The 23,433-nt window shown below is 40.5% G+C and overlaps 1 protein-coding gene across 1 annotated transcript in view; it reads left to right on the top strand.

Annotated features, from left to right (window-relative positions):
- Positions 1–16,928, top strand: part of LOC135478282 (mucin-2-like) — a gene marked incomplete at its 5' end in the record, with an annotated part of 62,193 nt that extends 45,265 nt beyond the window's left edge. Inside the window, 15 exons of the mRNA XM_064758557.1 lie at positions 282–428; positions 1,232–1,783; positions 2,748–2,894; positions 3,698–4,249; positions 5,433–5,636; positions 6,436–6,938; positions 7,219–7,720; positions 8,465–8,944; positions 9,535–9,597; positions 10,536–10,982; positions 11,435–13,366; positions 13,932–13,994; positions 14,935–15,003; positions 15,822–16,022; positions 16,777–16,928. Of these exons, the coding sequence (XP_064614627.1) occupies positions 282–428; positions 1,232–1,783; positions 2,748–2,894; positions 3,698–4,249; positions 5,433–5,636; positions 6,436–6,938; positions 7,219–7,720; positions 8,465–8,944; positions 9,535–9,597; positions 10,536–10,982; positions 11,435–13,366; positions 13,932–13,994; positions 14,935–15,003; positions 15,822–16,022; positions 16,777–16,901 (5,987 nt within the window). The remainder of the gene's footprint in view (positions 1–281; positions 429–1,231; positions 1,784–2,747; positions 2,895–3,697; positions 4,250–5,432; positions 5,637–6,435; positions 6,939–7,218; positions 7,721–8,464; positions 8,945–9,534; positions 9,598–10,535; positions 10,983–11,434; positions 13,367–13,931; positions 13,995–14,934; positions 15,004–15,821; positions 16,023–16,776) is intronic.
- Between the last annotated feature and the right edge of the window lie 6,505 nt (positions 16,929–23,433).

The raw sequence follows: 23,433 nt of genomic DNA, 5'->3' as shown, positions 1-23,433 counted from the left end.
CCATAAATATTATCAGTATCCAGATATTATACCATGTTTGTTTATAAAGTGAGGCCCTAGTGACGGAGGGTGCTAGGACACCAGCATTGCACAATGACCCAGGAGCCTCCCACCAATGTGGTGGCTTTGAGTTCATGTCCAGCTCATGCTAGCTTCCTCTCTGGCTGTATGTGTTAAGGTCTGCCAGCAACCTGCTGTTGTGTAATAACATATAACGGTACAAAAACAATTCTCAATTTTCTTGCTGTATTCCATTGTAACATCCGCACCTCCTGTTGTAGAAACAACCAGTGCACCTCCAGCTGTGGAAACAACCAAAGCACCAGTAACCAGTGCACCTCCAGTTGTAGAAACAACCAAAGCACCAGTAACCAGTGCACCTCCAGTTGTAGAAACTACCCAAGGGCCACTCACCTCTGCACCTCCAGGTAATGTAACAAGATCAGCACTGTCCTGACAACCTGTGGTGAAGAACCAATTTTTTCTTCCTATTCATTTATTCCAAGCCTACAAACAGGTACATGGGCCTGACATTTTTGTGTAAGACTGCCCTTTGGAGAAAGTGGCACAAGTATGATCTAACAGGTAACATGAATCTGAAAATAAGTATCATGGCAAAGACAATGTCCTGCACCAAGTAGTATATCGACAGGGGCGACTGTTAGGCACGCGACAAAACCACGATATAAATAGCATTGTAACTTTTTAATCATTTGAAAGCTCTCCTGTCGTACGTGGAAAGGTCTGTCAACAAGTTGCAGATGGTGGTGGTTTTTCCCTGGGCTCTGCTCTGTTTCCTTCAACTATAATGCCAGTCGCTATTATTTAATTAAATATTTTTGAGTTTGGCACAGATGACCAATGAAATAAATAAATAAATGAATGATAATGTGAATAGGTGGAAGATTTGGCATTATTTCAGCAAGAACTAAAGAATTATTTCCAGACTTGTATTAAAACTGTGGCTCAGTGTCTTATTACATGAAGAATATGCATCTTATTGCTTTGTCTACCTTTAAATATTCTTGAGTACTGTGTAAAATACCAATCAAATAAATAAATAAAAATGTGAGAGGTAAGTTCGTACATGATGAGATTGTGTGCTGATATAAGCATAAACTGTGTTGAAAGGGTGCTTTATGTTTTAATTTGGACTTTGTCTAATTTTACCACTGTGACTGTGATGTAATTCAAGGGTGAGTTTTATTTATCTAACTTTGAATATGTTTAGTTGTCACTGGGGAGACCACACAACCACCATCAGGGGAGACAACACAACCACCATCAGGGGAGACAACACAACCACCATCAGGGGAGACAACTCCTGAGTACTGTACCATGGAGGATGGAATGAAGGACCCACAACTTTTGCCTGATGATTCTATCCAGGTGTCTCAGCTTGACCCCTCAAGCTCTCCTCAAGATATCCGTCCTGAAGGAAAGTCAGCCATAATCCCTGTGGACACAGCTAATCCTCCTTACATCCAACTGGATCTGACTCCCAATGGTGAAGACCCCGTTGTTGTTGGCAGAGTGATAGTCACAGGAAATGTTGGCCGTGTAGCCATTGAGAAGAGAGATGACCCAACTGAAGACTTCGTCAACCCAGCTGGAAGACAATCATTTGAGGTCCCAGAAAATGGTGAAATCCATCTGCCCAAGGACTTCACTGCTTCAGACATCCGTATCAGACTTTTGGAACCCAAACAGGAAGAAGCTGGTCAGACTCCAGTAGAGAATTATGAAGTGGAGCTGGAAGTGTTCTGCTGTTATAAGCCTACAGGTAAGAGTTTAATCCTCCAGAGGTATTGATGATATGACTTTAGAGCAAAACCAAAGTAGGATATGTAAATGTATACAGTTGTACAATACCTGTTCAAATTTCTAAAACTTTTGTCTGTGAAAGATATTTTTTGGTTGTTCTACTCAGGAACTATGCCATTCAGGTTATAACTTTTGATTCTCTGTTTTTTTTGTGTTGATTTTGGAAAAAATTCTTGTGAAATGTTAAGCATGTGCACAATATAATAAGCACAATATGCAAACATACATCCTCAAAGAATCATACAGTAAAATACATGCAACATAGCAGCTTTCCATTGTCCACACTAGCAGCAGTGCCAGTGGGAACTTCGGATTGGGTCATTTGTTAGAGTGTCAGACTTTGGGCGTAGAGATCCGAGTTGAAATTCTTGTGTGAAATATGCTGTAAATCCCCTGTTCAGTACATACACATATATAGTAATTAGATCTGATTTGTGACTTTCGCTCCCCTCCTTATTACGTGTATGTCTTAATCCCTCTTCAGGGATATTTTGGGTTGATAATTGCAAGACCAAAACAATGTTAACACAAAGCACTGAAGCACTGAGAAATGTATAAAATAAGAAATTAAGATTAATTCATGTAAAGGGAAACAGTCATTACTTTCAATAATGCCTGAAATATGTAAGGAATGTTCTATGGCCATAAATATTATCAGTATCCAGATATTATACCATGTTTGTTTATAAAGTGAGGCCCTAGTGACAGATGGTGCTAGGACACCAGCGTTGCACAATGACCCAGGAGCCTCCCACCATTGTGGTGGCTTTGAGTTCATGTCCAGCTCATGCTAGCTTCCTCTCTGGCTGTATGTGTTAAGGTCTGCCAGCAACCTGCTGTTGTGTAATAACATATAACGGTACAAAAACAATTCTCAATTTTCTTGCTGTATTCCATTGTAACATCCACACCTCCTGTTGTAGAAACAACCAGTGCACCTCCAGTTGTAGAAACAACAAAAGCACCAGTAACCAGTGCACCTCCAGTTGTAGAAACAACCAAAGCACCAGTAACCAGTGCACCTCCAGTTGTAGAAACTACCCAAGGGCCACTCACCTCTGCACCTCCAGGTAATGTAACAAGATCAGCACTGTCCTGACAACCTGTGGTGAAGAACCAATTTTTTCTTCCTATTCATTTATTCCAAGCCTACAAACAGGTACATGGGCCTGACATTTTTGTGTAAGACTGCCCTTTAGAGAAAGTGGCACAAGTATTATCTAACAGGTAACATGAATCTGAAAATAAGTATCATGGCAAAGACAATGTCCTGCACCAAGTAGTATATCGACAGGGGCGACTGTTAGGTACGCGACAAAACCACGATATAAATAGCATTGTAACTTTTTAATCATTTGAAAGCTCTCCTGTCATACGTGGAAAGGTCTGTCAACAAACTGCAGATGGTGGTGGTTTTTCCCTGGGCTCTGCTCGGTTTCCTTCAACTATAATGCCAGTCGCTATTATTTAATTAAATATTTTTGAGTTTGGCACAGATGACCAATGAAATAAATAAATAAATGAATGATAATGTGAATAGGTGGAAGATTTGGCATTATTTCAGCAAGAACTAAAGAATTATTTCCAGACTTGTATTAAAACTGTGGCTCAGTGTCTTATTACATGAAGAATATGCATCTTATTGCTTTGTCTACCTTTAAATATTCTTGAGTACTGTGTAAAATACCAATCAAATAAATAAATAAAAATGTGAGAGGTAAGTTCGTACATGATGAGATTGTGTGCTGATATAAGCATAAACTGTGTTGAAAGGGTGCTTTATGTTTTAATTTGGACTTTGTCTAATTTTACCACTGTAACTGTGATGTAATTCAAGGGTGAGTTTTATTTATCTAACTTTGAATATGTTTAGTTGTCACTGGGGAGACCACACAACCACCATCAGGGGAGACAACACAACCACCATCAGGGGAGACAACACAACCACCATCAGGGGAGACAACTCCTGAGTACTGTACCATGGAGGATGGAATGAAGGACCCACAACTTTTGCCAGATGATTCTATCCAGGTGTCTCAGCTTGACCCCTCAAGCTCTCCTCAAGATATCCGTCCTGAAGGAAAGTCAGCCATAATCCCTGTGGACACAGCTAATCCTCCTTACATCCAACTGGATCTGACTCCCAATGGTGAAGACCCCGTTGTTGTTGGCAGAGTGATAGTCACAGGAAATGTTGGCCGTGTAGCCATTGAGAAGAGAGATGACCCAACTGAAGACTTCGTCAACCCAGCTGGAAGACAATCATTTGAGGTCCCAGAAAATGGTGAAATCCATCTGCCCAAGGACTTCACTGCTTCAGACATCCGTATCAGACTTTTGGAACCCAAACAGGAAGAAGCTGGTCAGACTCCAGTAGAGAATTATGAAGTGGAGCTGGAAGTGTTCTGCTGTTATAAGCCTACAGGTAAGAGTTTAATCCTCCAGAGGTATTGATGATATGAGTTAAGAGCAAAACCAAAGTAGGATATGTAAATGTATACAGTTGTACAATACCTGTTCAAATTTCTAAAATTTTTGTCTTTAAAAGTTATTTTTTTGGTTGCTCTACTCAGGAACTATGCCATTCAGGTTATGACTATTGTTTCTCTCTTATTTTGTGTTGATTTTGGAAAAATTCTAGTGAAATGTTAAGCATGTGCACAATATAATAAGCACAATATGCAAACATACATCCTCAAAGAATCATACAGTAAAATACATGCAACATAGCAGCTTTCCATTGTCCACACTAGCAGCAGTGCCAGTGGGAATTTCGGATTGGGTCATTTGTTAGAGTGTCAGGCTTTGGGCGTAGAGATCCGAGTTGAAATTCTTGTGTGACCTATACTGTAAATCCCCTGTTCATTACATACACATATATAATAATTAGATCTGATTTGTGACTTTCACTCCCCTCCTTTTTACATTATGTCTTAATCCCTATTCATGGATATTTCGTGTTGATAATTGCAAGAACAAAACAGTGTTAACACAAAGCACTGAAGCACTGAGAAATGTATAAAATAAGAAATTAGGATTAATTCATGTAAAGGGAAACAGTCATTAGTTTTCAATAATGCCAGAAATATGTAAGGAATGTTCTATGGCCATAAATATTATCAGTATCCAGATATTATACCATGTTTGTTTATAAAGTGAGGCCCTAGTGACAGAGGGGGCTAGCACAGCAGCGTGGCACAATGACCCGGGAGCCTCCCACCAATGTGGTGGCTATGAGTTCATGTCCAGCTCATGCTAGCTTCCTCTCTGGCTGTTCGTGTTAAGGTCTGCCAGCAACCTGCTGTTGTGCAAAAGCTTTGTTGAGGCTTGGCTTTGAAGTAGTTTTCTTAAAGCTTCAGCAGTCAATCTGGAAATTAAGCAGCCAGCATTTAATTGTCATGTCAACGATGGCAGCTCTGAATACAGTTCTGCGAGGGAACAGACTGAATTGGGCACGTTAAGCTGGCCCCGCGGAGCGCACTGTGTCCCCACAGTATACTACCCATGTTTATCACAATGTTAATATTAGCCGTTTAATGCAAGTCCATCAAAGGGGTCTGTGTTTTATTTGCTATATTCCAATGTACCATCCACGCCTCCTGTTGTAGAAACAACCAAAGCACCAGTAACCAGTGCACCTCCAGTTGTAGAAACAACCAAAGCACCATTAACCAGTGCACCTCCAGTTGTAGAAACAACCAAAGCACCAGTAACCAGTGCACCTCCTGTTGTAGAAACAACCAAAGCACCAGTAACCAGTGCACCTCCAGTTGTAGAAACTACCCAAGGGCCACTCACCTCTGCACCTCCAGGTAATGTAACAAGATCAACACTGTCCCGACAACCTGTGGTGAAGAATCAAGTTTTTTTTCCTATTCATTTGTTCCAAGCCTACAAAAAGTTACATGGGCGTGACATTTTTGTGTAAGACTGCCCTTTGGAAAAAGTGGCACAAGTATGATTTAACAGGTAACATGAATCTGAAAATAAGTATCATGGCAAAGACAATGTCCTGCACCAAGTAGTATATCGACAGGGGCGACTGTTAGGTACGCGACAAAACCACGATATAAATAGCATTGTAACTTTTTAATCATTTGAAAGCTCTCCAGTCGTACGTGGAAAGGTCTGTCAACAAACTGCAGATGGTGGTGATTTTTCCCTAGGCTCTGCTTGCTTTCCTCCAACCATAATGCTGGTCGCTATTATATAATTATATATTTTTGAGTTCGGCGTAGACGACCAATGAAATAAATAAATGAATGATAATGTGAATAGGTGGAAGATTTGGCATTATTTCAGCAAGACCTAAAAAATTATTTCCAGGCTTGTATTAAAACTGTGGCTCTGTGTCTTATTACATGAAGAATATGCATCTTATTGTTTTGTCTACCTTTAAATATTCTTGAGTAATGTGTAAAACACCAATCAAATAAATAAATAAATATGTGAGAGGTAAGTTCGTACATGATGTGATTGTGTGCTGATATAAGCATAAACTGTGTTGAAAGGGTGCTTTATGTTTTAATTTGGACTTTGTCTAATTTTACCACTATAACTGTGATGTAATTCAAGGGTGAGTTTTATTTATCTAACTTTGAATATGTTTAGTTGTCACTGGGGAGACCACACTACCACCATCAGGGGAGACAACTCCTGAGTACTGTACCATGGAGGATGGAATGAAGGACCCACAACTTTTGCCAGATGATTCTATCCAGGTGTCTCAGCTTGACCCCTCAAGCTCTCCTCAAGATATCCGTCCTGAAGGAAAGTCAGCCATAATCCCTGTGGACACAGCTAATCCCCCATATGTCCAACTGGATCTGACTCCCAATGGTGAAGACCCCGTTGTTGTTGGCAGAGTGATAGTCACAGGAAATGTTGGCCGTGTAGCCATTGAGAAGAGAGATAACCCAACTGAAAAGTTCTTCAACCCAGCTGGAAGACAATCTTTTGATGTCCCAGAAAATGGCGAAATCCAACTGCCCAAAGACTTCACTGCTTCAGACATCCGTATCACTCTTTTGGAACCCAAACAGGAAGAAGCTGGTCAGACCCCAGTAGAGAATTATGAAGTGGAGCTGGAAGTGTTCTGCTGTTATGAGCGAAAAAGGTAAGAGTATAATCAATGCTCGTTTTAAGTTTTCTAATGAAAAACTTAAGCTGTGATTAAGTTTTGGAATCTGTTCGTCCATCTGTTTGACCATGTTATAGCATTTTGATTGGCTACTGCTTGTCTGCAGGACAGCTCCTAAAGTACCTGTCCAAATGTAATAAGCTTTTGTTTAAAGTTTTTTATGAAGATCTTAATAAATAATAAGATTTGTTTGAGTCTTTGTCCATTTTGTCATGCTTAACCATTTTGACTGGATAGTCTTTGTCACCCCCACAGCTCCCACAACACCTGGCCAAACACCTGTCCAGACTGAGGGACCAACACCTGTACCAACCACAACTGCTCCTACAACAGCTGAACAGACTGAGGGACCAACGCCTGTGCAGACTGAGGGACCAACACCTATGCCAACCACTTCAACCCCCACAACTGGTCCTACAACACCTGGACCAACACCAGGAGAGAGGACCGGGCCACCTTTCACAACACCTGTGGCAACCACCACAGCTCCTACAACACGTGGACAAACAGCTGTACAGACTGAGGGACCAACACCTCTGCCAACCACTTCAACCCCCACATCTGGTCTTACAACACCTGGACTAACACCAGGAGAGAGGACAGGGCCACCTTTCACAACGCCTGTGGCAACCACCACAGCTCCTACAACACGTGGACAAACTGAGGGACCAACACCTGTGCCAACAACCACATCTCCCACACCAACCACAACAGAGACAGGTGTTTTGGCACCTTCTTGGAGTACAACTGGTTTGAGTAAGTATATGTATAAACGTACATGTAGCTCTTAAGAATTACGAATATTTCAGTCAAAAGAGACATAGAAAAGGTTGAGGGATGCTACCCCCACAACCGATAGAGTTGCCCTCAAACATTCACCATATGAAAGAGGTGGGGCCTCTATTTTTAGCACACCAGCACAGCACAATGACCTAATAGCCTCTAACCGAAGCAGTTGCTGTGAGTTGAAGGCCAGCTCATGCTGGCTTCTTCACTGGTCCTACGTGGGAAGGTCTACCAACAACCTGCTGTTGGCTGTGTGTTTCCCTCGGCTCTTGTCAGTTTCCTCCCACCATATTGCTGGCTGCTGTCGCAGAAGGCAAATATTCTTGAGTACTGCATAAAGCACCAATCAAATGAAAATAAATGAATGATAATATGAATAGGTGGAAGATTTGGCATTATTTCAGCAAGAACTAAAGAAATATTTCCAGGCTTCTATTAAAAACTGTGGCTCTGTGTCTTATTACATGAAGAATATGCATCTTATTGCTTTGTCTACCTTTAAATGTTCTTGAGTACTGCGTAAAACACCAATCAAAAAAATAAATAAATATGTGAGAGGTAAGTTCGTACATGATGAGATTGTGTGCTGATATCAGCATAAACTGTGCTGAAAGGGTGCTTTATGTTTTAATTTGGACTTTGTCTAATTTTACCACTATAACTGTGATGTAATTCAGGGCTGAGTTTTATTTGTTTAACTTTGAATATGTTTAGTTGTCACTGGGGAGACAACTCCTGAGTACTGTACCATGGAGGATGGAATGAAGGACCCACAACTTTTGCCAGATGATTCTATCCAGGTGTCTCAGCTTGACCCCTCAAGCTCTCCTCAAGATATCCGTCCTGAAGGAAAGTCAGCCATAATCCCTGTGGACACAGCTAATCCCCCATATGTCCAACTGGATCTGACTCCCAATGGTGAAGACCCCGTTGTTGTTGGCAGAGTGATAGTCACAGGAAATGTTGGCCGTGTAGCCATTGAGAAGAGAGATGACCCAACTGAAGACTTCATCAACCCAGCTGGAAGACAATCTTTTGAGGTCCCAGAAAATGGTGAAATCCAACTGCCCAAGGACTTCACTGCTTCAGACATCCGTATCAGACTTTTGGAACCCAAAAAGGAAGAAGCTGGTCAGACTCCAGTAGAGAATTATGAAGTGGAGCTGGAAGTGTTCTGCTGTTATAAGCCTACAGGTAAGAGTTTAATCCTCCAGAGGTATTGATGATATGAGTTTAGAGCAAAACCAAAGTAGGATATGTAAATGTATACAGTTGTACAATACCTGTTCAAATTTCTAAAATTTTTGCATTTGAAAGATATTTTTTGGTTGTTCTACTCAGGAACTATGCCATTCAGGTTATGACTATTGTTTCTCTTTTATTTTGTGTTGATTTTGGAAAAATTCTTGTGAAATGTTAAGCATGTGCACAATATACTAAGCACAATATGCAAACATACATCCTCAAAGAATCATACAATAAAATACATGCAACATAGCAGTTTTCCATTGTCCACACTAGCATCAGTGCCAGTGGGAATTTCAGATTAGGTCATTTGTTAGAGTGTCAGACTTTGAACGTAGTGATCCAAGTTCAAATCCTTGTGTGACCAATTTTTTTTATCAAGTTCAGATTCTGGAATTAAACTAAAGATATAATTTAATTTAATTGCAACTTGAGTGCTCAAATAGTGCATGTAAAGTATTCTTTAATATAATATATTTAATCTTAGTCAGATAAAAAGACAAAAGTGACATTTGTATTTGACATTTTTGTTTCAACAGAGGGTGCCACAACTACTCCAGCTGCTGTGAAAACTAATACAGAAACCCAACTTACAACCTCAGGTGAGATTGCTGTGTGTTTGTACTCTTTGGATTCCAAAGGTATATTTCAAACAACCTTTACGCAGCGTGGAAAAATATCTTCCAGCATACCAAAAATAATTTTATTAGAAATGAACGTCAGTAGATGTCCACTTGATATTATCATACATGCACATGTAGTTACATGTAGTCCTTTTAAGTGATGTCACTACAGAGCCATAAAAAGGACATGACTTTTTTCTGTTTCTTTTTAAGTCTGCGTTTTGCATTTTTTCCACTTTTGCAGTCAGAGATTTTTTTTTAAGCAGGCCCCCAAAAAACTCCCCCAAAAAGAACTTAGGTCATGACATAATAAGCAAGTCAGATTACGTCTTGTATCGTGCTTTTGTTGAAATACTCAAGTATGTGACACAGTCATTGGATGATTATCTCGGGCATATATATATATATATTTATATAATGGCAATATTCAGGGGTAGTAAGAGATTCAGCAGTTGTCCCAGATACAGCTGAAACAGGAACAGAATTTGTCTGCATGAGGACAAATTAATGAAATCTTCAGATATCAGTGGTCAAATTTGCTTTTCCAAACCAGTGGTATTTTTAATGCAACAATATCATCAACTTTAAAAATGGTACTTCTTTGTGTCTCTGTTGGCGCTCAGCACTGAGAGGTTAGAACAGGGAAACAGGACGGTTGGCTCGGTGTCAGTATAATGTTACTGTGTGGGGTGTCATGTCGGCATGATGCTTCAGTGGTGGCAGCACTTGTGTGACATAGGTTCGCCTGATATTTGATAAGTAAGGTGTACAACGCCAAGCATACTTACATATATACATTACCAAGCTTAGAATAAATAATTGTGTGCTCTTGTCTCTAATTAAAAAAATATGGTCAAGAGCTTAATTGTTACCTCAGTGGCTTGATCATTGTGTATTTATCATGGACATGTTCGCAGAAACCTGCTCTGAGGTGCTCGCCAATAAGGACCTTGTGACCGATGGCGATATTGTACAGACCTCTGGCCCTACATCTCTGAACTCTGTCACTGAGATCCGCCCCGATGGTGCTGGATGGCAAGTCCTTGCCCCGTCAGCTGCAGAAGAAGACCCAGAGGTCAAGGTCAGCCTGGCGTCAGATGTTACAGTCCACTCGCTCAAAGTCACTGGCAACGTTGACAACGTCCGCATTGAAATTACACCAAGGGATAGTAATCAGCTTCCGGTGATTATGGACAGTGTTTCAGCCAACAGCATTGCGTTCACAGACCCTTTGGAAGCCTCCGATGTGACCGTTACCTTGTTGAACCCAAGGTCAGATGTTCCGGAAGGGGAACAACAACAGCAACAGCAAAACCCTGACATCTACAATGTCAGAATGGAAATAAATGGCTGTTACGAACAAGGTAATGCAAATCTTGTTTGTTTATGAGCACATTGTCGGTCTGGAAAATACCTCTACAATTTTTTGTGACAACATGACTTAGCTTTTCTTGTTTGAACATGCATCTACACAACATGTACAGGAGGTTGCCATGCATATAGTAGTAAATGATTGCCTTAGACTATTCAGGAGAGCTCTTATACTTTCTTACATTGACCCTATTTACATCTTCACGTATCAGTAGTGATTGCTCAAGTTCATGTGTTATCTGAGTGGGCGTGTATTAGAGTAAGGTAAGCTAAAAGTGAAAAAGTGTCATATGACACGATGTGGGGCAAATTCTTTCAGTAGTCACATGATTTGGTGTGCCTAGTTATAAAAGTGAAACTCCCATTATTTGTTACTCCTAATCTTTTATTATCAGTTTATTGGTTTTAATGTAATCGGTTTTTTCCCCTGTTTTTCCCCCAACAGTGACCACACCAGCTCCATTGGTAGAATCAACTACACCTCTCCCACCATCAGAGACTACAGAGGCACCAACTGTAACCACAACTCTTCCACCAACAGAGACTACAGAGGCACCAACTGTAACCACAACTCTTCCACCAACAGAGACTACAGAGGCACCATCTGTACCCACAACTCGTCCACCAACAGAGACTACAGCAGCACCAACTGTACCCACAACTCTTCCACCAACAGAGACTACAGAGGCACCATCTGTACCCACAACTCTTCCACCAACAGGGACTACAAAGGCACCATCTGTACCCACAACTCTTCCACCAACAGAGACTACAAAGGCACCAACTGTAACCACAACTCTTCCACAAACAGAGACTACAAAGACACCATCTGTACCCACAACTCTTCCACCAACAGAGACTACAGCAGCACCATCTGTACCCACAACTCTTCCACCAACAGAGACCACAAAAACACCATCTGTACCCACAACTCTTCCACCATCAGAGACTACAGAGGCACCATCTCTACCCACAACTCTTCCAACATCAGAGACCACAAAGACACCATCTGTACCCACAACTCTTCCACCAACAGGAACTCCAGCAGTGCCATATGTACCCACAACTCTTCCACCAGTACAGACTACAAAGGCACCATCTGTACCCACAACTCTTCCACCAACAGAGACTACAGAGGCACCATCTGTACCCACAACTCTTCCTCCAACAGAGACCACAAAGACACCATCTGTACCCACAACTCTTCCACCAACAGAGACTACAGCAGCACCGTCTGTACCCACAACTCTTCCACCAACAGAGACCACAAAGACACCATCTGTACCCACAACTCTTCCACCAACAGAGACTACAAAGGCACCATTTGTGCCCACAACTCTTCCACCAACAGAGACTACAAAGGCACCATCTGTACCCACAACTCTTCCACCAACAGAGACTACAAAGGCACCATCTGTACCCACAACTCTTCCACCAACAGGGACTCCAGCAGTGCCATATGTACCCACAACTCTTCCACCAGTAGAGACTACAGCAGCACCATCTGTACCCACAACTCTTTCAACAACAGAGACCACAAAGACACCATCTGTACCCACAACTCTTCCACCAACAAAGACTACAAAGGCACCAACTGTAACCACAACTCTTCCACCAACAGAGACTACAGAGGCACCAACTGTACCCACAACTCTTCCACCAACATTGACTCCAGCAGTGCCATCTGTACCCACAACTCTTCCACCAGTAGAGACTACAAAGGCACCAACTGTACCCACAACTCTTCCACCAGCAGAGACTACAAAGGCACCAACTGTACCCACAACTCTTCCACCAACAGGGACTCCAGCAGTGCCATATGTACCCACAACTCTTCCATCAGTAGAGACTACAGCAACACCATCTGTACCCACAACTCTTCCACCAACAGAGACCACAAAGACACCATCTGTACCCACAACTCTTCCACCAACAGAGACTACAGAGGCACCATCTGTACCCACAACTCTTCCACCAACAGAGACTACAAAGACACCATCTGTACCCACAACTCTTCCACCAACAAAGACTACAAAGGCACCATCTGTACCCACAACTCTTCCACCAACAGAGACTACAGAGGCACCATCTGTACCCACAACTCTTCCACCAACAGAGACTACAAAGGCACCATCTGTACCCACAACTCTTCCATCACATCAACCACCACCTACAACTGTTCAGCCTGGTAGCACAGTTATAGTTGCAACAACGTCTCCTTCAGGATCAACACCTTCTACCAAGACAACTCCTGAAGAACAAACGACCCTGGGTAGGACTCCCAGTTTGAGTCCCACAACTGTTGGCGTGACAACTGTGTCTGGACCCTTGACCGAGACTGTCACCACTGTCCAGTATTCCTCTCCTACAGAGCCTGGTGAGTCACTTTAAAGCTTCTGAAGGTTGTCCTGGGAAACCTGGAATCCGTGGAGCTAACAGTATTAATAGCGTTAACGCCACTGGTATCAAGTGACAATGTAACATCCTAAAGAAGAAAATGTTAATACCATGCTTAAAACTACATTTTGCACTTTAAAACAACCAGGTGCGTGTGATGGAAATGCACATAAGGGCACCCACACCAGTAGTTTTTAAACCTACCTTTTGAAAGACGGTCCTTCCTGGTTTAGTGCTTGTTGCCGTCATTTGAGTGAAATGTTTTTGAGTTTGGCGTAAACATCATTCACTAAATTAGTAAATAAATGATTATATGCATTGGTGTTTGGTAAAAATTGTCATGCTTGCAGTATTTTCACAAAGGCATGTTGGACAGGCCTGTTTGATAAGAGAGTTTTTTAGAGAGTTGTTGTGACAAGTACAGAAATCTAACAAGACAAATCTCACTGTTGAAAAAGAGCTGAACTTTATAGTACATTACTTAAGTGTCAGAAGATGATGTCCATTTTTATTACCATTTGTCCATCCCATTCCATGTATTTCAGGTGTCACCTACACACCTGAACTGAGAAATGTCACTGCAGTTATCACTACAGCATCTGTGCAAGGTATGTCCAACACCATACAGAAGTGTATGATTGTGATATTGGTGGCATCTATGGTATTGATCCAGAGGTCTGCTCTAAAACGATATCAAAATATAAGACTCTGGTATGATATGTACAGATTCATCTGCTCAGACCCAACCCATGTATAGATGACTATGGGGATGGTACCATAGTCCCAAATGGTGCCAAATGTCAGTGGTATCCGTTGGACACTCTGGTTTTCTCCTCTCATAAAACTGATGGTTATTGCATCAGTGAAAAATCCATGAGTTTAACTGTGAAGTCGAGAAAACCTAAGGGTTAAACTAGTGTTGATAAATAGACCATTGCCCAGTGAGGGTAAAAGGGAGTTCATTATGCAGTCATTCACTTTGTACCTGACTGTAATGAAATTTGAATCCATTAGAAAAAGATATATGTAGATGATTCTACTGACTTTAGAACTTATTCATATCATATATTTGCTTATATGTACCTGATGTAGAGCTAAAGCAAAATACCTTCTGAACCTGTATAAACTCAGTCACTCAAATCAAAAATGTTTGCCCTGTTATAAGTCAGGTCATATCTCTATAGGCTGTGAACATTTATTTACTTTGTAACAAGTATTTCACCTAAATTTTAGTCTTTTTCATATAATACATTTACCTTGATTCTGTTTGATTCATCTACCTGGATTCTGTTTGAGTCATCCACCTGGATTCTGTTTAATTCATCCACCTTCATTCTGTTTGATTCATCCACCTTATAGGTCTTAATAAGAAGTTTTTCTTTTGGTGAAATGTTATTAATTTCAAAAGTATTTTAAAAGTAACATTTGAACGTTTTCATATGCGCTTTTGATAAAGCATTATTATAGACCAAACATATGGTGAAAATGAAGTATCCCTTTGTAACTGCCATCTCCCAGGTAGTACAGGTCTTTCGTTACGTTTTTCAGAATCAACTGCGGCCACGACAACATCAGGTGTGTCTACAACTCCAGAAAGCCAGGATGTCACCCAAGAAGGTGGGATATTTACTATCTGTGTGTCTAAAATTTACTAAAAAGACGTCACTAAACCGGAATCAGCTTGACGTGAACACACTGTATCAATTAAAGCACTTCGCTCCATTAGTCTAGGGAAGAGCCTAGATGACAATATTTAAAATACAATCCCAGGTGCTGAACTGTGGGAAAACCGCTCAACATACATAGATGTTTACTGTGTAGCATGCTTAGAAACATAGTTTTGTCACTGATATCTTCTACAGTCATGTTATTTAGACAATAAATTCTTTTGTTATCACTGAAGATTTCATGATAAAGTTCTTGCAAATCTGACACACAATTTAGCCAGTCATGAGGTCACGGTTACTCTACAGAAGTTTATATATAATGTCCACATCACAGTTCATGCGATCAATCGGTAAAACAATATCCAAAATCAAATTCTCAAAGACTAGTTTCATTCATAAATTAGCATGTGAGTGTGAGTGTGTGAGTGTGTGTGTGTATATATATATATATATATATATATATATATATATATATATATATATATATATATATATAATGTATACACATATAATTTTTGTAATAACGGAAGATAGTTAGCTGGACGTAGAAATCAGTCAACAAGGTTCCAACCATATCGGAGAGACATAACATATGTACACGTAATATCCATGGCTTCACGTTATACATGTATCATGCCTTTTCTTCACTACATGGTTTTCGCCGGCTTCCTCCGACCATAAATCTGACAGCAGTTATAAAGGTTGAAAACTCTTGAGCGCGTCGTTGAACACCAATCAATCAATCAATCATTTTTCTTCTTACATCAGAGGACTCGTGCTTCAAGAGGACCATGAACCTGACAATGGAGGTTGAAGGATGCGTATCGGATGGTCCTGTTGAGCTAGCTTTCTGTGCAGGATCATGTGCCTCCAACACCACTGCATCTTTCACCTACCCCTTCTTCGAAACCAACTGTCACTGCTGCAAACCAACCAAAGTGTCCAGAAGGACCGTTCAGCTTACCTGTGGTGAGTATTACCTGTCTAATGAGGTCAGCTTCTTGGTTTCATTGATTGTCGAAACTATATTTTGTCAAAATACTGGACTGGTGTGGATACAAGTTCTGATGGCTCTAAGGGTTGACAACTTTACAATACCCTGAGCTTGTCGAACTTTAAGGCGCCTACCGCGAGGTTGAGGGCTAATTTGTTTTCACACTGCTGACTGAGCGCTTACCAACCGGCAGCGCTGGTCTTCTTGTAGTGCTTACTGAAGACGGCGGCCAAAATTAAAATATCTGCTTAAATGTTGCATTTTAGTCCTTGCTAGAATATTGTGATGGAATCGATTTTTCATTTGTTTCCTGATTTGTGAAACGAAGCTTCTCAGGCAGATGGAAAGACTTGTCATGAAACAAAAGAAAACAGTTTTATGCTCGCCACCTTTTCTGAGAGATACTTAATAATAGGCAAACCACAAGAATAAGTAGGATATTCATTGCAATGAAACCTTCAATTCAAAACATCTTGTTGAAATCTTCATAACATGTGTACAAGTATGACAAAAATATCAACGAGGCTTGAACCGCGCAGGGCTTGGTGCGCAATGTTGATCGATAGTGTGGTACAAGTACATAAATACACCTTTAGGCATGCTCTTTCATTGCTACATTATGACTACATTATTGTCAAAGTGTTGGTAATGGTTAGGGAGTTTTATTCAGAGATTTGATAGTGCGTGCTGTCAGTACCAAATTGTGATTAAGCTATTTTTGTCTTCCAGCCAATAACGAAGTCCGCCAACACACCTACGTCAAGATCGAGTCTTGCGGTTGCCATGGTTGTGAGTATGACGCATACGCCGCCAGCGGAATCACCCAGGTGATGACGTCAAACGTGGCCATCTAGTTCATCTCTTTCGACGTGACAAATAGCACCTGTAAAACATTTCAGAGAATAAAATATTTTAGATATCAGGATATATTTGTTTTTGGGGGTTTTTTTTTGGTTTGGGAGGCTGTGTGGAGAGGTTGATCTTTTATTAGTTAAATGCAATATTTACTCGATTGACAGACTAATTTGATATTACTGAATACATATAGCCTGTAAAAAGTAAGATAACAAACAAAAAAAAAGTATGGCGAAGTAAGCTGCATACACGACAGTGTAAATTATTGGCATCAGGTCATACAACATTGGAAGTGGAACCAGCTGACAACATTTGAATTGAGTAATGATTGTCTTTTTATTACTTCTGTTCAGAATGCATCTTGCATGACAGTTAGAATTGAATAACGTGGGCGACAGGAAAACTACGTCAACCGCAAGTGTTCCTCTCTGGCCGTTTGTGGGAAGGTCTGGCAGCAACCTGCTGATGGCCGGTTACCTCCCAACATAATGCTGGCCGCCGTCGTATAAGTGAAATATGCTTGAGTACGGCGTAAAACACCAATCAAATAAATAAATATTTCAACCGCAAGTGTAGACGTCGTGTTGTGTAAGCCAAATCGGCATTTCAACAGTCTCGCGAGTCTAAACAGGGTTGAGCTAGACAAGTTGGGTCTTTGCGCAGAACTAACTCGACTAGGATGCGTGAGTTAACCGTAGTTGCTTGATTGAATATACACCTTGTGTAATCCGACCTGTTGTCTCAATGATGCCGTTAGTGATATCCCCAAAATCACGCCCTTTAGCTGCCTGACTTTGTGAGCGTCCCACAACGTCTTGCCTAAACCTTTGTGAACAATGAAACTTCTGAAATGCCGATTTGTCTTTTTCACAATTGGATTCTGTCTATGAAAGTTGATGCGTATGATGGATACCTTTGCTTGGCTTTCAGCCTGAGAGCTAGGCCAAATACTTAGATCAACCCGATGCCAGTGTACTTTGCCTGTGGAGCGCCGTACCTTGTGTGTTTGGCTTGGTATTACACTGAGGCAGCACCGCAAATGTATCGCACAGCAATGAAAGCACACCTCGAACTCAAACGAAACAAACACCACAAGCAATGTTAGATAGGGGTCAAGTTTAGTATGTTGACGAATTCATGTACTTGGCAAAAGCAAGACGAGTGAATAATTAGTTGAAAGTAATCTTGAGGCAAGAAATACTGAATCCAGGCGTCGAGACAGACATTCGCATAACAGCGGTGACCAAATTGGACTCGCCGGGTCAACAATCGCAAGAACAATTTCCATAACAACGCTCAACACAAACAACCAAAGAATTTGTGCATTTTCCTAGTTTATACATTAAAGCCATTTGGACACTTAGGTCTCAGGTTCGAATCCAGTTCTTGTCGAGTCGACTGTCGGGAATGTCGGTAACTTATTCCAGTCCTTAAATTTCCTCCATCCACATACAAACTTGACCTCTATGATTTAAGAGAAGATTATCGAATGCGATGTTAAATATCAAGTAGAGAGATAAATATTTGAGCAAATTTCAACCGAGACTGCATCCAATAATATTGAAAGGAATGTTGAGGTAAATGTTTGGGGTGATATCCTAAGAAGTACTGTATGCATTAAGGTCAGTTTTTACATACATGTGAAGCACTGTAACATGAGGGGGATCTTTCATCGTTGATGACCGTAAATTATAAACTTCATGACTTAGCCCCGTGTGTATGTAAACACCGGCGTTAATGTAAATGCTAGGGTGAGTATCTCAGGTTTTGCATAGATGTAAAGGACAATAACATATGCTCTACACCTGTGTTACATCAACTGAAATTACCTTATCCATGCACTTCACGTCTCTTTTGTGTATTAGAATCCATATTAACGTAAATATTTAAGCCCTTTATGTACTAACCTTAGGTTTTGCATTGCCCTGTGGTAGCCCTGCAATATTAATTCTGATTTAACAGATAACGTAGAAAGAAGAGTGGAGTATTTTAGAGATTTTCCGAAGTCACCCTGCGATTGTGTGGCGCTAATTGCATAAAAGCAACTTTTGACCTTTCCAGTATCTAGGATATATATATATAACTGTAAAAACTCTTTCGACGTAACAGTCATTATGCTTTATATTACCTATCCAATTTAACGTCAGTCTTGACTTAAAATATGTACTATATATTTTATGGGAGGAGAGGACCGTCCATCGCCGTGTGCCGTACAAACTTCTTAATGCAACACTATATGCCCTGTTACACCAGCAAAAGTGTTATGATGGCATAACAGAGCAACTCTGTCATATGTATAACAGAATAGTTTGTAACAATAATCTATTCTATTCTGTCATCACTGCATACTATTTTATCACCTTAACAGATTAGTGTCACCAGTGTCTTTTTCAGTGAAGCACCACCATAATATGACCTAGGTCGGAATTAGAACATGCAATCAAAATGACACTTTAATACAGAGCTTAATTCTATCAGCCACAGGACTGTGCAAAGACTAGAAAAATGTACAACCTATTCCCTGATATTGTTTGAAACATATTCGTATGTAATATGTAATTATTACATTATAGATACTTATTATTATTCCACGTTAACACAACTGTACTTGAGAAGTTTTTGTATCTTAGGCCTGTTAGCTCCTCTTCAGAATATTAAGATTTACGTTATCTATTTGATCAGCTTGTCTGGAAGGAAACGCTGACCTTATCTTGGTACCAGGTAAACCTCCTGATTTAATACTAAGTATTAGTATATACTGTAGATCTGTTTGTATTTACTTTAACTAGTCGAAAAGGCACTTAAAACATGACTCCGGAAATCTGGAATCTCCCGGTGCTTCCGAGGCACCCCCTCGGCTGGGATATTCGTTCCGCTTGCCTATGTACGACCCAATCACCTCTCCACCTACAGGCCTGATTACTGTTCAGTTTATCCTCATGCGCTATATAGAGTAAATATTTCACAACTCACATAGAGCGTGTCAGTATTTTAGCGGAAAGTAAGTAGCCCTATAAACATGTAAAGCATGTAAAGCATCCGAAAACTAAATTTGTACCAAAATGTGCAGCATGCAGGCCTTCTTCATCACAACCTTGAGGATGGATATTTTTCACGTTCAAACGCGCGTACGGCTATATAGGGTCCAAGAGCTTCAAGGCCCAACAATCGCCTCATTGGTTCGGATGACGGTCCCGCCCCACTTTTCATTTCCTTCCTACGCCCCTGTACAATATATCTCCACATTAAAAGTGTTATCTGAGCTAAAAACTACACTCTAAAAAGACTTTAAGAAGTGTATGTACAGTGACGTGCACATACATTGTTCCGTCGATTTAACAGAAATGTTGACTTCCTTTTTGTGATTCTTCCACTATTACGGACAACACTTCTATCCTACATCACTGAAATTGTCATAAAACCGTGCGTCTGTTTGAGCTTCGTCACAAACAAATGACGTCACTTCTGACGCGACTGCACAGTCGTAAAACGACATCCATAGTTGACAGACGTTCACGTCAACACAGCGAAGTTGACAGATCTTTATTTCACCGGTCACCGACTTCCGAAAAGCAGCCACGTGAGTTGTACTTATGCTTGTCAGTATTTTTTCTTTGTTAAATAATCAACGATACCGAAAGGTTTATTTTACAAAATATAGAGATGAAAATAGCATGCAGTATGGCATGTAGTACTTGCAGGTTAAGCATAGGCCTGTATATTCACATCCATTAGAGTTATGATCTCCTGAAGTCGTAGTCAAGCTCGCGTATACGTTTGTGTATGTCGTGTTATTATATAAAGAGATTTACGGAACAACATCGTAGTTTAATTTTGCGCTGGCTTTTGTGTATTTTGAAGGCATTTTTCGTTTTGCTTGTATGGCTTTTGTTTATTTAGTTGTTAATATATATATATATCTATCTCGCATGAAAACGACCAGACGACAGGGAAATTGTGTCAATTTTCAAGCTGAAATGTACATAATCTGAATCACGAAAGAAACGTACGCTGGCCAAAAAGTTTGCCAAATTCTTTTCATCATCTTTGAAACTAGTGTGATGCGTGCTGTCCATTATGACGTTATAGGCTTTATGTCAGTGCATTTGTTTGCCTGTCAAATCACATACGTCATAACTGTGTGACGCAGTTCCATACGTCACAAACACGTGACGTAAAAAACAGAGATCTTTCTGCTGAACATTTTCGCGGTAGAGCGACATTGCGCAGACGTTGATGCTAAAGTCACACTCACAGATCTTTCTTCTCAGAAGATACGGGTTTAGAAGAAACCATAAGAGAGGTACAGTTTTTCTTAAGATACATGTTTGTCTTTGATTTAGTTTATTATGTAATTTGTCTGTCGCTCGTGTACATGTACTAAATCATGTGAGAGTCACTTCACTTAGAATCAGACCAGTCGCCATGATTTTCCTCTGCCAAATTACGGTTATTCAGATAACAAGAGAGGATGGAAATAGTCCACTTGTATTCATAATCAATGACAGAACGCCGTAGGCATTAACGGGTTAAATTTGAATTCGATTTGTCAATGGTACAGGCTTTGAAATAATGTTTAAGTTGTGGCAGGACATAATGGCAAATTTTCAAGCTATTCATGTTTTGAAAAAATACAATTTTATAAATTACACAGCAGTTTTGCCAAGAATTAGACCAGTCGCCATGATTTTCCTCTCTTTGTCTCAAATGTGTAGGCCTAACAAACCAAACGCGAGAGTGAAAAGCGCCAACTTGTAGTAAGAATTTATTGTTTTACTCCAATAAAGGTGTTACGGTAGTGAAAACGGCAACAGAAAACAGACTCAGTGACTCAATATTACAATGTTAACAATGCTTTATATATAGAATGAGACGTACAGTTTTACAGACAGTTCAACAACAACAACAACATACACATCAGTATTACCGGTCTTTACAAGTTTCCAGTTCACCTTTGCATCCCAAGGAATGTATTCCAGGAAATCCAACGTAAAGACCATGGGATAAACACACAATTCACACAAGTCACAAATTGTCCCAGACAGGTACTTCGCCAGGTTAGCGAACACGAACACAGTACACAGGTTACACAGAACTGGAACAGTCAAGCCTTTGAATGACGTCACACCCGCAGAGCACAACACAGGGTAAATACAGGCATGGAGGTATAATCCACTTCAGATCAGTCACAGCTCCCGCAGAAGCTCACAAACGAGCCGTTCAGAGACGTAGAGTAATGTCACCTTGTGGCAGAACGAACGTCCTTTGCAAAACTGAAAACTTCAGTTTAGAGTCCTTGACGACCTTGTCGGTCAGGTGAGGTCAGCGTGTTAAACAAATTACACAGTCCACACTGTATAATCATAATAAAGATCCGAACACCAATAAACGTGACTTCCGCAGAAATTCACATAAACCAGACATCAGTACTACTGTGGTACGCAAACGGTGCCGGCATAAAAATCTGTCCTCCCAAATGAAACTGGCATCACCAGCTCATATCAAAATAATGGACTCGATACGAGAGCGTCTCACACTCTCCTGGCTCCCAGTGGATGCAGCAAAAATACCTCCCCTCTGCACAGAAAACACGGCTTATATACGTGCCAGGTGGATTCAACTATTCTTAGACACAGAATTAACAGCCAATGAACATCCAGTTAAATAAACAGAGCATTGAACAAGGTGCTTTCGGCCAGGTCCGCACTGTACATATATAACAGGGCCTGTTATGCTTATAACATATAACACAAAGGTCCGCAGACTAACAGTACATGAAGACGTTAAATAGTCATACATAACACCCCCACCCTTCAGGGAAAGAAAGTTTTGCATAAAACTTTCTTTAACATATTCATAATCACGAATAATAATAACGTTTACCACACAGTCTTTAAAAACAAAGCTGCAGAAAACCAACTAGACACGTGACAAACAATCAGCAACCACATTATCTTTCCCTTTTATGTGTCTAATCTCTAGATTAAATTCTTGCAAAAGCAAACTCCACCGTAACAATCTTCGGTTTTTACCTTTTAGTTTGTGCAAGAAAGTTAAGGGATTGTGATCTGTATACACAACAATGGGGTAACTTGACGAAGTCACATATACTTCAAAATGCTGTAATGCTAGAATCAAGGACAGACACTCCTTTTCTATTGTCGAATAATTTCTCTGGCACTTGTCAAATTTGCGAGAGAAAAAACATACAGGGTGATCAACGTGATCTGTTTCATTTTCCTGTAACAAAACTGCCCCAGCAGATATATCACTAGCATCAACAGCTAGCTTAAATGGTAAATTAAAATCAGGTGCTACAAGTATGGGGCCGCTGCTTAACATGGCCTTTAATCTATCAAAAGATCTCTGACACTCAATGGACCACAAGAATTTAGCACCTTTCTTTAACAGCTGAGTTAGTGGCTCACTAACAAATGAAAAGTTCCTACAGAACTTACGATAATAACCTGCCATGCCCAAGAAACGCTTTAACTCTCTCTTACAACTTGGCACTGGAAAACAAGAGATAGC

Source organism: Liolophura sinensis, chromosome 11 (assembly GCF_032854445.1).
Source record: "Liolophura sinensis isolate JHLJ2023 chromosome 11, CUHK_Ljap_v2, whole genome shotgun sequence".
In the NCBI taxonomy this organism is placed as follows: Eukaryota; Metazoa; Mollusca; class Polyplacophora; order Chitonida; family Chitonidae; genus Liolophura; species Liolophura sinensis.
The sequence above is the reverse complement of the archived record's forward strand: the minus strand, read 5'-3'. Positions and strand labels throughout refer to the sequence as shown.